The sequence below is a fragment of the Oryctolagus cuniculus genome, chromosome 17 (assembly GCF_051225735.1).
Source record: "Oryctolagus cuniculus isolate XC-2025 breed Fujian yellow rabbit chromosome 17, ASM5122573v1, whole genome shotgun sequence".
In the NCBI taxonomy this organism is placed as follows: domain Eukaryota; kingdom Metazoa; phylum Chordata; class Mammalia; order Lagomorpha; family Leporidae; genus Oryctolagus; species Oryctolagus cuniculus.
The window spans coordinates 32,518,660-32,534,656 of NC_142883.1; the positions used below are offsets into that span (position 1 = coordinate 32,518,660).

General features: G+C 49.5%; 1 protein-coding gene across 1 annotated transcript in view; it reads left to right on the top strand.

The window, feature by feature from the left end:
- Window positions 1-6,147: 6,147 nt before the first annotated feature.
- SCPEP1 (serine carboxypeptidase 1) overlaps window positions 6,148-15,997 on the top strand; it is a 28,717-nt gene continuing 18,867 nt past the window's right edge. The window contains exons 1-4 of the mRNA XM_008271257.5: window positions 6,148-6,267; window positions 9,357-9,505; window positions 13,449-13,538; window positions 15,032-15,187. Of these exons, the coding sequence (XP_008269479.3) occupies window positions 6,174-6,267; window positions 9,357-9,505; window positions 13,449-13,538; window positions 15,032-15,187 (489 nt within the window). The 5' untranslated portion in view covers window positions 6,148-6,173. The remainder of the gene's footprint in view (window positions 6,268-9,356; window positions 9,506-13,448; window positions 13,539-15,031; window positions 15,188-15,997) is intronic.

The window sequence follows — 15,997 nt, forward strand, 5'->3', positions numbered from 1 at the left end:
TCCGTTAGTCCAAGTATGTAAGGATGAATATCACTAAACAGGGCTCCATATTAATTGTGGGTCTATGTTTTTATAGATGTAACATCCTCAGGAAACTTGCTCATGTAAATAAAATCAGAATGGAAAGACTGAGGTTCTGACAATGTCAGTTCCTTACAGTTTACGTAATGAAATCACATATTTATTTTTAAAAAATGTTTTCAGTACACCAGCAACCAAAAAATCAGTTTTTTGTTCAATATTGTCAAAAAGCAAAGAGTTAACAGTATATTTCACTTTGTGTTTCTATGTGGGTGCAAACTGTTGAAATCTTTACTTAATGTATACTAAACTGATCTTCTGTATATATAGAAAATTGAAAATGAATCTTGATATGAATGGAAGGGGAGAGAGAGCGGGAAAGGGGAGGGTTGCGGGTGGGAGGGAAGTCATCGGGGGGGGGGGAGCCAATGTAGTCCATAAGCTGTACTTTGGAAATCTATATTCATTAAATAAAAGTTAAAAAAAAAGCAAAGAGTTAAGAATCACCTTAAATAAATAAAAATCTTTTAAAAAAGGGGGAGGGGCCGGCACCGTGGCACACTAGGTTAATCCTCCGCCTGCGGCACTGGCATCACATGTGGGCACCGGTTCTAGTCCCGGCTGCTCCACTTCCCATCCAGCTCTCTGCTGTGGCCTGGGAAATCAGTGGAGGATGGCCCAAGTGCTTGGGCCCCTGCACCCGCATGGGAGACCGGGAGGAAGCTCCTGGCTCCTGGCTTTGGATCAGCACAGCTCCTGCTGTTGCGGTCACTTGGGGAGTGAACCAACAGAATGAAGACCTTTTTCTCTGTCTCTCTCTCACACACTGTCTGTAACACTGCCTGTCAAATAAATAAATCTTTTAAAAAAAAGTCACCTGACCTTCAGAAGGAATGTTTACTAACAGCTGCAATCATTCACTGTCTCATATCTGGGAAGACATCACTAAGTTATTTTTTTTTCTAATTTTTAATTCTTTTTTGTTTTGTTTTTTTTATTTATTTATTTGAAGGCAGAGTTACAGAGAGAGGAGAGACAGAAATCTTCTATCTGCTGGTTCACTCCCCAAATAGCCCCAATAGCCGGGGCTGGGCCAGATCTCTCAAGTAATTGGGCAATCTTCCAGTGCTTTCCATGGCACGCTAGCAGGGAGCTGGATTGGAAGTAGAGCAGCCAGGATTTGAACCGGCACTCATATGGGATGCTGGCACTGCAGATGGTGGCTTAATCTGCTGTGCTCGGTGCCATACCCTTAATTATTATTTTAATTGTTTATACTTGTGAGGTACAGTGTGATAATCCAATACATGTATTCAAGAAGTGATGATCAAATCTCATTAGTCAGCATTTCCATCTCAAACTTTTTTTTTTAAGATTTATCTTATAGAGAGCGAGAGAGACAGAGACAGAGTTGGGGAGGGGGAGATCTTCCATTCACTTGTTTGGCCCCCAAGATGGCCACAACAGCCAGGGATAGGTCAGGCCAAAGGCGGGAGTCAGGAGCTTCATCTGGGTCTCCCATGTGGGTGCAGGGGCTCAAGCACTTGGGCCATCTTCTGCTGCTTTTCCCAGGCCATTAGGGAGCTGGATCAGCAGAGGAGCAACCTGGACATGAAGCAGCGCTCATATGGGATGCTGGTGTCCCAGGCAGTGGCTTTACCCGCTATGCCACAATGAAAGCCCCCTCAAACATTTTTAAAATTTTTCCATTTCCTTAAACATTTTTTAATTTTGAAATTTGTTTAATTTATTTGAAAGACAGAGACAACAGAGATCTGCCACCTGCTGGTTCACTCCCCAAATGCCCACAATAGCCAGGGCTGGGCCAGGCTGAAGCCTGGAACCTAGAACTCAATCTGAGTCCCCTGCATCAGTGGCAGGGACCCAACTACTTGAGCCTTCATCTGCTGCCACCTAAGTGGTACATTAGCACGAAGCTGGATAGGAAGCAGAGCTGGGATTCTGATGTGGGATACAGGCACCCCAAACAGTAACTCAACTGCTATGCCAAATGTCTACTAAATATTTTTTTAAATTTTGATTAACACTCAAGTGATTATTATATCATTTATTCTTACATTTATTTATTTATTTATTTATTTTTTGACAGGCAGAGTGGACAGTGAGAGAGAGAGACAGAGAGAAAGGTCTTCCTTTGCCGCTGGTTCACCCTCCAATGGCCGCCGCGGCCGGCGCGCTGCGGCCGGCGCACCGCGCTGATCCGATGGCAGGAGCCAGGAGCCAGGTGCTTTTCCTGGTCTCCCATGGGGTGCAGGGCCCAAGCACCTGGGCCATCCTCCACTGCACTCCCTGGCCACAGCAGAGGGCTGGCCTGGAAGAGGGGCAACCGGGACAGAATCCGGCGCCCCAACCGGGACTAGAACCCGGTGTGCCGGCGCCGCAAGGCGGAGGATTAGCCTAGTGAGCCGCGGCGCCGGCCCTATTCTTACATTTATTAACATTGCTTTTAATAAAGCTGGGGGGCCTGTGCTGTGGCTCAGTGGTTTAATGCCCTGGCCTGCAGTGCCTGCATCCCATATGGGCGCTGGTTCGGCACCCGGCTGCTCCACTTCCCATCCAGCTCTCTGCTGTGCCCTGGGAAAGCAGTAGAAGATGGCACAAGTCCTTGGGCCCCAGCACCCACGTGGGAGACCCGGAAGAAGCTCCTGGCTCCTGGCTTCGGATCGGCACAGCTCCAGCCATTGCGGCCAACTGGGGAGTGAACCAGCAGATGGAAGACATTTCTCTCTCTCTCTGCCTCTCCTCTCTCTGTGTAACTCTGACTTTCAAATAAATAAATAAATCTTTAAAAAAATTTTAATAAAGCTGGATGGTAGGTACACAATACTTAACTGTATTTTTGCAATATTTATGCTCCTTTGTACTTTATAATTTTGCAATATTTTTTATTCTTTGCATTTATCTGTATTTTGCTATATTTAATTATAGAAAGGATCTATTTTTTAATCTTGGATACTTCTAAAAGGTTATCTGACATCACTTGTTTAAATTGTAAATACACAAAACAAAAAAGAAAAATTGTAGGTACATGTGTGCTCTTTTTTTGAAAGGCAGAGTGACGGGGAGAGAGAGAGAGGTCTTCTAACTGCTAGTTCACTCTCTAAATGTCTGCAGCAGCCAAAGCAGGGTTAGGCCAAAGCCATGACCCAGGAACACCATTCCAGTCGCACAACAGATGGCAGGAACCCAAGTACTTGGGCCTCTGCTGCCTCCCAGGCACATTTGCAGGAAGCTGGATGAGAAGTGGAGGCAAGACTCGATCCCAAGCACTCTGATACCAGATGTAGAGATCTCAACTCACTGCGCGACAGCACCCAGCCCTGCATGTACTCTTTGATCCAGCAATTCCACTCCTACAGAGAGCCTGACACCTCTGGGCAAAACCTTCCATGGGGTGTTGGTTTAGAATAGCGACTTCCTGGAAGCAAAGTAAATGCCCAGGACTAGGATGAAATAGGATAAACTAGTGTATGTCTATTTAATAGCTATATAAAATCCCGCTGCGGGGGGAATCATGATCTATTCAACCATCTTCCTGAGATGGTTCAAAATATATGGATATGAAAAGGTGTCCAGGACATGAGAGAAAAGCACAAAAGCCAAAGTGTGGCGAATGTTCTGAGAGCAGATCCTGTTCATTCTGTTTCAGCTGGCTTCCTCTGACACTGCTCTGGCTGGGGGGTGGGGGGACCCTCATCACTGCCTGGTGTGGAGAAAGGTTCATGGTCCCTAACCGGGTGTGTTGGCACCTGAAGAGGTGGGCGGGCTCATTATTGCATCATGGCGGTGAGAGACCCTGGCCCAAGGTCTCATCCTGCCAGTGTGTACACAGGTACTCTCAGACTCTGGTTCTTCATTTACTTAAATTTGAGTTTGGAAATGTAAGAATTAAACTGTGTTCTGATGCACCCACACCGCTTGGTACATGCCTGTTACTGTGCCTACAGGAATTTAAATTTAAAAACTGAAGCCAAAAATAGGGCTCCAAATTTCTTGTACTTGTCGTGGATCAGCATCACACATTGTGTGTGTGTGTGTGTGTGTGTGTATGTTATTCATGATGAATCCTTTTATTAACAGCTCACATTTATCACTTAAGACAAAGCAACCAGGGTGGCCATTGTGGGTGCAGTGGATTAACTTGAGGCTTGGGACACCTGCATCCCATTTCAGAATATCTGGTTCAAATCCTGGGTACTCCACTTCCCATCCAGCTTCCTGCCAGTGTGCATCCTGGGAGGCAGAAGATGATAGCTCAAATACTTGCATCCCTGCTATGCATGTGGGAGACCCAAAATAAGTTCTGGGCGCCTGGCTTCAACCTGGCCTATCTTGGCTGTTTTGGGTATTTGGGGAGTGAACCAGCAGATGGAAGATCTCTGTCTCTCTGTTTCTTTGTCTCTATCTCTCTGTATGTGTGTATCTCTACCTCTCAAATAAAATGAAAATATATTTTTTTAAAAAGAATAAAGCAACAACCAAAAAGCATATCATTTTTCAATGGTTCATGAAATGAGGCTTCTGCAAAACTGAGAAGGAAGAGGCACACAAAGCCCCACTGGCCTTCCTGGGTTTCTGTGACTCCCAAGAATGCTGTCTAATGCATTTCCTTGCCCAAGTATTCCCGCCCCCACTCAGCTCTGTCCAGCAGTTTCATCCTGCCTCCACCTCAGCCTGGGGGGCTTTGTGATTTCACATCATGGCTATTAGCCTGTTGGGGTTCTGATCATCCCTGTGGCAATTAGCCCTGAAGAAGAGGAAGGGCACCTTGTTTGGGCACCTGCACAACAAAATTGACAGACATACAGTTCGGGCTGTGTGACTGCCCGGATCCACATCACCTTTGCTAAATGCTGAATTGGTGGTGTGACAGCCTGTTGTACTCAGGACCCTGCATCCTGGTCCAGACTTACCCGAGTCCTCTGACGCTTTATTCCCCAACAACTTCCCCCATAACTTACTGGTCCCCAAATATGCCAGGGCTTCTTGGGCTCTGCACACCATAGAAGAAGAATCTCTCCCAAACTTGGTGACGTTATGGAAGATCATTTTCCAAGGAGCCTGCCTGGCTCACGTGTGACACTCTCAACGTTGCCTTGTGATCACAGTCTGTTTGGCCAACTGTCACTGACGGCCTGACCCTCAACCTCACGGAGCTGACAGTCTAGCAAGGAAGATCAAATGAGATAAATAGCCACACACATGATCATTTAAAAACAGTGGTGATGCGCGTGATGAAGGAGAGGTCAAGGATGCTGTGAGCCCCGCCTTAGCTGAGTCTGCAGCCCTAGGGAAGTCTTCCTGCCCAGGGCGCTGACAGCTGCAGGTTCAATGGCAGCTTGCCAGGAGGAGGGGGAGGAAGGATTTGAGGAAAGTTTGTTTGAAATTCCAGCATAGCAAAGTGCAAAGAAAGAGAACAAATTCAAGACATATTGATTTGAAAGAGAGACGGAAAGAGAGGGAAAGATCAAGAGAAAGATCTTCCATTTGCTGTTTGATTCCCAAATGGCCTCAATGGCCAGGGCCGGGTGAGGTGAGGCCAAGAGCCTGGAACTCCACCCAGGTCTCCCACATGGGTGCAGGCTTTGGGCCATCTTCCTCTGCTTTCCCAGGCACATTAACAGGGAGATGAATCGGAAGAAGTGTAGCTGTGACACAAACTGGCATTCACATGGGATACCAGTGTTGCAGGTGGCACCTTAATCCGCTGGGCCACACCAGTCCCAATACACATATCTTAAGGGTACCTTTGTTGAGTTTTGACCAATGCATGGGCTTATGTAACAAAAACACCTATCAAAAGACACAAAATATAGCCACAACATTACCAGAGAAGGGCGGGGCAGCAGGGTTATTTCTCTGTAGTCTCTCAGAGCCGTCGCACAGCCTTCAACTCGTCAGCCCCGCACCCGCACCCGCGGCCCTATAAGGGCCCTACAAGGAAGATGCCAAGGCCAGGCCTGCGGAACTGCCCCGGCCTGCCCGGCAGAGGGCGCCCGCGGCGGCGAGCCTCGGCCCCGCCTCGCCCGCCCAGACCCCGCCCCCGGTCCGCCCCCCGGCTCCGCCCGCAGCCGTCACGTGGTGGGACCCCGGGTACAGCCTGTTGCTGATGCTGCCGCGCGATATTCATCATGGAGCTGGCGCCGCCGAGCCGTCCCGGGCCTCGGTGGCTGCTGCTGTTGCTGCTGCTTCTGCCGCTGCCTCTACTGGGCCAGAGCGCGCTAGGTAGGTTCTGACAGAAGGTGCATCAGCGACACGGGCCTCGTCTCTCCTCTCGCCTCTCTCCAGAGCTGGAAGTTTGCTAGTGGGTTCCTACCTTGCATTTTTATAGTGCTTTTAAACCTTGCTTTTTTTTTTTTTTTTTTCGTATTTTTCATTCCAAGGGCTTTTTCTACCCTTTTCTGCTCTAGGTATTCTAGTGCCTCCTTCTCCCCTGGGCCTCGAAAGCAGCAGTTGTGTGAAAATGTCTGATTTGGGAAAGTGCTGTTAAGTGGCATTTCCACAGCGCTAAGCCCACGTCCCTTTTCTGCCACACTTGGCCATGACTGCTTAGTGAGGCTAGAGCGCCTTTTTATTTATATTCCGAAAGACCTTTAAAAATCCTACCAGGAAGGGCCCATTGTGTTGAGACAAGGCCTTTCTCCCCGTGCTGCTGGCACAGAACTGGGAAGACAAAACAAAAAAACGTTTTTAACAGGATGACTTGCAAATTGACTTTCACTCTTCATCCAGCAAAATGTTTCCCTGGTCTGAAACAAGAACAGAGACTTCCCGAGGGCCTTGTGGTCTTAGGCAAGTCACTCACCAGTTTTGTTTTCCCTCTTGTGCAATGAGGGCCGTCTCAGGGTCTTGTGTTTCAGCGGTAGGCATCCTCAGAGAAACATGCAGACAGAGGGGGTCTTTAAAATCCTGCCAGGAATGGGGCATCGCGTGGAGGTGAGGCCCTTCTCTGGGTGCTCCAGCTGGAATGACAGGGAGCTGCCTCCACCCACTCCACCCCCATCCGGGGTTTAGGTGAACACCTTCTCTGGCTTCCAGGGGCACTTGTGATTTCATGTGCTTAGAGAACTTTGCTGCCACACCTCCGGTTTTCTGGTCTTCTCACGCTTCGTTCTTATTTCCAGGACGGAACTGTCTCCTCGTCCAGTCACATCTCTTTCCTCTTGAGATCAATTTTTTTTTTTTTTTTTTACTTGCCAGAGAGGCTTGAGATTTGAGAAGGGAGGAAGCAGAAGGCAGACAATCCAGATGCTAAAGGACTCTTTCTTCCCCTCATCTTTGAAGGTGCTTAGCCTTTACACTTGTAGCCCCACAGAGTGATTTGTGAGGAAAAGAAAAGACACTGTAACTTGGACTTTGTTACTTGAGCTGATTTACTCTACTCTTTTGCAGTACCTATTTTTTTTTTTTTTTTTTTTTTTGACAGGCAGAGTGGATAGTGAGAGAGAGAGACAGAGAGAAAGGTCTTCCTTTTGCCGTTGGTTCACCCTCCAATGGCCGCCGTGGCTGGCGCGCTGCGGCCAGCGCACCGCGCTGATCTGAAGGCAGGAGCCAGGTGCTTCTCCTGGTCTCCCATGGGGTGCAGGGCCCAAGGACTTGGGCCATCCTCCACTGCCTTCCTGGGCCACAGCAGAGAGCTGGCCTGGAAGAGGGGCAACCGGGACAGAATCCGGCGCCCCGACCGGGACTAGAACCCGGTGTGCCGGCGCCGCAAGGTGGAGGATTAGCCCAGTGAGCCGCGGCACCGGCTGCAGTACCTATTTTTGCAAAGGCTGTAGAAGTTAAGGTAAGGAAAACTGAAGTTGGGAGGTGCAAGGAGTATAGATATATATCTATTTATATATGTATGTGTATACAGACATAGATATCTATCATATACATACGTATATGCAGATAAACATATATACACATTACACGTACACACACACACAAAAAAATCTCCACTGGAAAAAAATTGTTCTGAATGAATAAGGAAAATTACCCTTTTTTAGATTTACTACAGCTCTTTCATTGCTTTTTTCCTTTCAATTTTATGTTTGATGTACAGGAATTCTGCTACATAGAAATTTGACAAGTTTCTGTTCTCACCTCTGTTGATATTTTTCTTTACAATTTCTGAGATTTGCTTAAAACTTTTCCTCACCCAGAAGTCAGAAAAATATTCATCCATGGCTATTCCTCGGTGCCTCTGAGGGGGAGCTTGTTCCAGAACCTTCCTCAGTACCAAAATCCAAAGATACTCATGTCCCTTGCATAAAATGGGGTAATATTTGTACATGACCTACATATATCCTCCTGTGTACTTTTTTTTCCTCCTATATACTTTAAATCATCTCTAGGCAACTTATGATCCCAAACATGTAAATGTGATGTAAATAGTTGCTGTACTATATTTGTATTTTTATTTTATTTTTAGTTCCAAATTTTTTGAAGATTTATGTATTTACTTATTTGAAAGGCAGAGTGTCAAAGTGAGAAACAGAAGATCTTCCATCCACTGGTTCACTTCCCAAATGCTGGCAAAAGCCCGGGCTGGGCCAGGCCAAAGCCAGGAACCAGGAACTCCATCTGGGTCTCCCACATGGGTGGCAGGAACTCAAGTACTTGAGCCATCATCTGCTGCTTCCCAGGTGTACTAACAGGGCACTGGGTTGGAAGCAGAGGAGCCAGGCTTCTAACTGGCACTGCAGTATGGGATGCAGGCACCCCAAGTGGCAGCTTAACCCATGTGCCACACCTACTCCTTCATATATTCTTGATCCAAGGTTAGTTGAATCCACGGGTGTGGACTGTGTGGATTTAAAGAGCTAGCTGTATATTTTTGTATTATTTCTAATATTTAAATTTTAAATAGTCGATCCACTTGGAATTCATTTTAGCTTATAGTGTGATGGAACCAAGGTTGTTGTGCTAGAACCATGTATTGAATAGTCTCAGCTCCACTAATGGGTGATAAGTCTTTAACCACATAGTCAACATAATATTAAACACTAGTATATTACATTTTGAGGTGTTTATTTTTTTCTCAAAATGTCAAGCGCTCTCAGTTTTATAAAATTCTATTAAGTGTTCAGTGATTACAGAAAGATGGAGAGAAAAAAGTGAAAAATCAGCTGTCTTCCATGTGCTACTTTTTGGTTTCTTTTCTTGTAGCTTAGGTTTCTTTATTTCTATATCCCACATAATAGATTTGGGTGGGTAAGTTGTCTGAAATATAAAACCAGTCACATCCAACCTGGCATGGCCAGGTCTACCAGGCTTGGACTTGCCCTTGAACCTTTCTTCGGGAAAGTGAAACTGAGTTTCCGTTGCAGGAGCTGTCACTGATGAGCCCACGGAGGAGGGCAAGGAAGTGTGGGGCTATGTGACTGTCCGCCAGGATGCCCACATGTTCTGGTGGCTCTATTATGCCACCCACCCCTGCAAGAACTTCTCAGAACTGCCCCTGGTCATGTGGCTTCAGGTAATGTGGCTTCCCTGTGCAGCCTCGGGTTGAGGCCAGGTCTCCCCCTATTTATTCTTCAGAGCTGACAGCTCAGCAGGGAAGGGCTGATCTGGTCCAGCAGCCAGGCCCAGAGGGTGGCGGTGGGGGTCAGCATCTCGTTGACGCAGTGGAGATAGCCTAGGAGGCCAACCCAGAGGGTGAGGGGCTCTAGCCTTTTGCCACAGTCTTTTTTCTGTGAAGTGCAGATGGTTGCAGGAACCCTTATGGAATGATCCCACTGCTGTATTGGTGTATCCTTACTGATAAAGCTGTTCTGAAAGGTTCTGAAGCCAAGGTTGATGCACAGTAACCCTCCCTTCCTCTCTCATTGCCTATAATCCTTTGCTGGGCCCTCGACTTTTTTATTTTATTTTTATAAATGTTTATTTTTTCATCTACTTGAAAAGCAGATAGGGAGAGAGAGAGATCTTCTATCTGCTGTTTCATTCCCCAAATGCCTGCAACAGCCAGAGCTGGGCCAGGTAGAAGAAGTCAGAAGCCCAGAACTCCATCTAGATCACCCACGGAGATGGCTGGGACCCAGATGGCCATCATCTGCCATCTAAGACACACTAACAGGAAGCTGGATCGGAAACAGAGCAACCAGGACTCGAACTGCCACTCTGATATTGGATGTGGGCATCCCACGCAGCAGCTTAACCCACTGCACCACAGCACCTGCCCTGCACCTCGCTTCTTGACCCCAGAAAGCTCATCTTGTGAAAGGACCGCCAGCTCCCAGCCTTGTTATCTTAGTGTACATGTGAAGCTCTACCCTTCTCCCTATATGTGTTTGCATTTTAGCCTTGCATTCTGATTGTGGGACTGCAGGCAGGGTGCTGGTTGAAGGGCACTTAGAGATGGGCATAGGCCCCTTCCTGGCATTACTGCAGTGTGTGTCCGAAGGTGGCTCACATCTGCTGGAAGACCCGTCTCCAGGGAGGGGTTGCTTCAGCCTCGGGCCCAGCCTGGCTTCCAGGTCACTCACCAGTAAATAGGGCAGCCCTGCTCCTCACCTGCCTGGGGTGGGAATGAGACTTCCCGCCCGAATGCCAGTGTCCACAGGCAGCCTCCCAGGCCTAGGCTTCCGGGTGAGACAGAGTGAAGATGAGCATTCTCAGGCAGGGCCTTTCTCTCCTCCGCTTATCGTAGGTGACTTACTGAGGGCTAGAGGGGAGGCTTAGCCCAGGAACAAAGGTAAGAAAAGGACTCAGGGAGCCCTGTCCACCCCAGGCAGCTGGAGGGGGAGGTGCTGCTTGCCAGGGCCACGCTTCCTTCTCTGGGCCTTGGGTTTCAACCTCGTTATTTATTAATCAGAACAACTGTCTTCACACTCAGACTAAAGTCCACATCGGGAGCCAAAGCAGAGAAAAGCAGAAGTGCCCCAGCTGAGGTGGCGGCAGGATGCCCAGTCCCTCCCACTGGGCCTCCCCCTTGGTCCCTGGCTGCCCTGGGGACGCTTTCGGAGCACTCTGGGAAATAGTTTGAAGAACCTGAATTTTGGAAGTTGTAACTGTACTTTGGATTGACGTGGAGTGAGATGGTGGTTTTCATGGAATTGGTTGTCAGCATTTTCAAGGCAGGCCATTTCCTGACTCTTTCCAAATATCAAGATATCCGGCAACTCTGCCTTGAATTCACTGTCCCCAAATCTGACCAGTGATGGCCCCTTCCCAGAGAGAGCGGGAGAGCCTGGAGGTGGGGGAGGCGAGCCCTACCCATTCCCACTTGCTCTGCAGCCTCTACCCAGTGCCCCCGCCCCCACCCCCCAGCCACGTGCAGTTAACATGACCTTCTGCGTCTGAGGTTCTTTGAAGGTTATCAGCAGACACTCGGTCGCTCTCCTCCGGTTCCCTAGAGCCACAAGGAAAAAGGAGGAAAGAATGTTATGATTGAGATAGGAACAATTAATTTAGATGAAAAGGAGGTCTGTCTTCACAGCCTACTGAGGACTCAAGCACTGACTTCTTTGGGGGGAATCTGAGAATCTAGGTCGCATCATCTGAGTGGAGTAGAAGGCTATTTTAAGGACACTTCAAGTCACGTAAGCATTTTTGTAGTTCACTGCTACATTTACTGTATTTCAGAGTCACAGGATAGCCCCAGCTTAGGGTACCACCCCCTCCCAAAGTTTGAGTCAGAAACCGTTTGTAATGGGATCTGTTCATCAAGAACAACCACACATCTTTCAGCCAGCTTCCTCTTGCCATGGTGGTGGTAGTGGGGAGCCTGGGTCGGGGGAGTAGGGGGAGGGGTCATCTGCTGCCACTGTGGTCTCAAAAGCAGAACAGGAAGTGGGATTTCTCCACCAACACCAAGCCTCCCAGGATTCCCAGCTCCTCTAGCCCTGACACTTTGCTCCGGCCCCATCCTGTAAGTCTGCTAGGGAAAAAGTGACCCAGCTGCCATTCAAGGATACATCTGAGTACTCGGTTTTAATTGATTGCTTATCACAGTAGAAGCATTTTGCAACATTGTCTCATAGCTTTTGAGTCTGTGAGTCTACATGGCAGCATTATGTTCCATCCTGTAGGCATAGTTCACTGACATTCCAGCTACCTGTTACTGTTGCCGTTGATCTAAGTTGCTGTACCATGCGTAGCTCCATCTGGTGTTGCCCCGTGTTAGGAAATCTTGAGTTGGAAGCACACACAGTAGTGGGCTATACAGCCGTCCAGTTTTGATCTGAGGCTGCTGCAGGTTCTCCGAGTCAGGGCCTCTTGCAGTTGTCTCATCCCCCCTTAGCCCTGACTCCACCTTGTCTTTCTCTTTAGATTTCCTTCCACTATTGCCCTGGCTTCTGCTTTGCCTGAGCTGTTGCCTTTCTTCTTTCCTATCGCCCTTTGCTACCCATGCTGCTGTGCACTGAGGTGCTGTGTCCTTTTGTTCTAGGCTCCCTGCAGCTGATCCTGCTCTCCTCATAGCCTCCTAGATTTGTCCAGGAAAGCAGTCTCCTTTCCCCTGCCCAGCTACCAAGAGGCCCCCTCCTGTCTCCGTCAGGAAGTCCATCTGGGCTGCCCCACTGTGTCTCTTGTCTGTCCTGCCCTCTACTCTGGGCCTCTCACAGTGTAGGGCCCCCCGGCACTTCTATGTTGGGTATGTTGTATCCAGAGAATCAGCTTGACCAAATTGCCCCTTAGTCCGGGCACCCTAACAATCTGAGGTGACAGTCCCCCACCCTCAGAGGAGTGGGTGGAGGTGGAGTCAGGAGATTCAGGCCCAGTCCTGTGAGAGCTGCTAATTGCCCAGTAGCCCAGGGCCAAGCCACATCCCTTCTCGGGCCTCACCACACTGTGTGAAGTGAGAGGGGTTGGGTGAGACGTTTGTGAAGGTTGCTCCAGTGCTGAAGGTCAGGGGTCCCCCAGACAGGTCATGGCTCCCACTCCCCAAACCAGAAGGCAGCAAGTTTTCCCCAGGGCCCTTAGCTCAGCCCTGTTCCTTTCTTTCTCTCCCTTTCTTTCTTTTCTTCCTCTCTCCCTCCCTCCCTCCCTCTTTCAAGATTCATTTATTTGTTTGAAAGGCAGAGCATCAGCGAGAGAAACGGAGCTTGGGATCTCCATGTGCTGGTTTACTCCTCAAATGGCTGCAACAGCCAGGGCTGGGCCAGGTCAAAGCCAGGAGCCAGGAACTCCTTCTGGGTTCCCCACCTAGGTGGCAGGGGCCCAAACACTTGGACCATCATCGGGTGCCTTCCCAGCTACATTAGCAGAGAGCTAGATCAGAAGCAGAGCAGCTAGGACTCAGACTGCCACTGATACGGGGCTTGGTCTGTGCAGAAGCCCGAGGTTCACTGAGCAATTGCCTCTTCTGTGCAGGTTCACCCAGCCGTCACTAAATCCCACCCCGTTTATAGTGAATGCCGGCATCAGCGTAATGACTAAGGTTTGGCTAACGTGGTCTCTGTGCTTGTATTTTTCCACAGGGCGGTCCGGGTGGTTCCAGCACTGGATTTGGAAACTTTCAGGAGATCGGGCCTCTTGACACCGACCTCAAACCTCGGAAAACCACCTGGGTACTGTGAGGACAGCCCTTACCTGCAGTGCATGTGGCCTCTCTGGGGCTGGGCCCCACCTGCCTTCCCCACCTCTGGGTGGGGTGATGTGTTTAGCAGTTCACCCTGCCACACCTTTTCCGGGTCCTGGAGCTCCTGTCCGTAGGTCTTCCCATTTCTCAGGACAGCCTGTCTCACTCCAGTCTCTCTGGCCTCCGCACTGGGGACTCTCTCTTCACCTGCCTTTAGAAATGTGTCCCTGTAGACACCCAGGACCCTCCCACTACGCACCCTCATGTTGGCCCTCTGCAGAGCCACAGCCAGAGTCCCGCCTTGTGGTCACAACTTCTGACCCCTAGACCTCATGTCCCTGGGCCCCACCCTTTCTGTGATGCCTCTAGTTCTCTGTCTCTCCCCCTCCCCCTCACTCTTTGCATCACTTCCTCCCCTAAGCCCTCTGCCAAGTGCTCTGACTGCTCCCCCAACCTTCTCCCTTTACAGCCTTGACAGCCCCACCCTTGGGCGACTCCCACCATTGTCCACTGGCTCAGCCCCTGCTCCCAGGCTGCCAGATGCCACAGGCGTATCCATAGCCAGCAGGTGGGGGCTTGGGTCAGCGGTGGGCCTCCCCAACACCGTGGCCCTCCTTTGCCCTGTGCTGCTTGGCTCCTCTCCCAGCTGCACCTGCAGCTGCTGCTCCCCACCATCCTCAGGGCCCCTCCTGCAGCCTCCCTCTCTCGTCACCTGCTAACCCACCTGGTCTTTGCTAAGTGCATCTCACCATTCTCTTGGCCTGGAATGTTTGTGTCCATGCCACTTCCGAGAGCAGTAGCATGGCGCCCTGCTGGCTCGTCTCCAGGCCTCCCCAGGCTAAGGCAGTAGTAAGGCTGGGGCAGAGGGCCTGAGTGAGGAGACCTGGGTGCTGGTCCTGGTACTGCCATTACCAAGCCACAAGTTTGTGATCCTGGACCCGTCTGTGCCCCTCCTGGGATTTCATAGTTCGTGATCAGTAGAGGGTGTGGCTGGACTCTGTCATCACGAAGGATCCTTCCAGCCATGAAATTGTACAAATCTCAGCCTGTTCTGAAAAGGTAGTGGAATAAAGTCTGTTCTTGCTGTGCACAGGGAGCCCAGGGCAGTGTGGAAGCCAGATTCACCAGGAAGAAAAGTGCTGCTTGGTATTCAGACCTTGAGCTTGCTGTCAGGGCTTGGTGTTACTGCTGGCTGACACTGCGGGGTTCTGCCTCCTCTCGTGTGTTGTGTCTCCCTGGGATGTGCGTGTAGTGTGAAAAGCCACAGCCCAGAGTCCTTGATCACCGTGTGTGTCTTCATCTTTCCCTCTTGTCTCTCCTTCTCAGGCTGCAGTCTCTGTTTCTGTCCTGTAGCTTTTCACAACCCCCTTGAGCAGCGGGGTATCATCAGCTCGCTGGTCTCATCTCCCCGGAGGGCTTTGCTGTACTTGTAGGAGTTGTCAGCGCTCACTGCAGCATCTGCTTTTCCTCTGTGCCTCCTAGCTCCAGGCTGCCAGTCTCCTCTTCGTGGATAATCCTGTGGGCACAGGGTTCAGTTACGTGAACAAGAGTGCCTCCTATGCCAAAGACCTCGCCATGGTGGCTGCAGACATGATGGTCCTGCTGAAGACCTTCTTCGATTGCCACAAAGAATTCCAGGTACGCCAAGACTCACACAAGTAAGAAAAGGCCTGGCAGTAGCAGCATTGCAGCTCTCAGAGTAACCGTGAATTTTTCCAAGAGTTTGGTGCCCAGTTGTTTTTTTTTTTTTTTTAAGGTTTATTTTATTTATCTGAAGGTTTATTTTATTTATCTGAAAGGCAGAGTTACAGAGAGAGAGAGAGGGAGATACAGAGAGAAAGAGAGAGAGAGAGAAATCTTCCATCCACTGCTTTACTCTCCAAATGGCCACAAAAGCCAAGGCTGGGCCAGGTTGATGCCAGCAGCCAGGAGCTTCTTCTGGGTTTCCCACGTGGGTACAGGGACCAAACCACTTGAGCCATCCTCTCCTGCTTTCCTAGGCCATTAGCAGGGAGCTGGATTGGAAGTGGAGCAGCTGGGACTTGAACTGGTGCCCATGTGGGATGCTGTTATTGCAGGTGGTAGGTGGCCTTACTCACCATGCCACAGCACCAGCCCCCAGCTGTTGTTTTTTTTGTTTTGTTTTGTTTTGTTTTGTTTTAATGCTTATTTATTTATTTGACAGACAGAGACACAGAGAGATTGTCTATCCACTATTCACTCACCAGATGCCCTCCATGGCCCGTGCTGGGCCACGCCAAAGCCAGGAACCAGGAGCTCCATCCAGGTCTCTCATACGAGTGCAGGGGCCTAAGTCTACTTGTGCCATCTTCTGCTGCCTTTCTAGCCTCACTAGCAGGGATCTGGATCAGAAATGGAATAGCCAGGACTCATATCAGCTCTGGAAAAGGGATGTGGGCATCCCAAGTAGTGGCTTAACCCACTGTG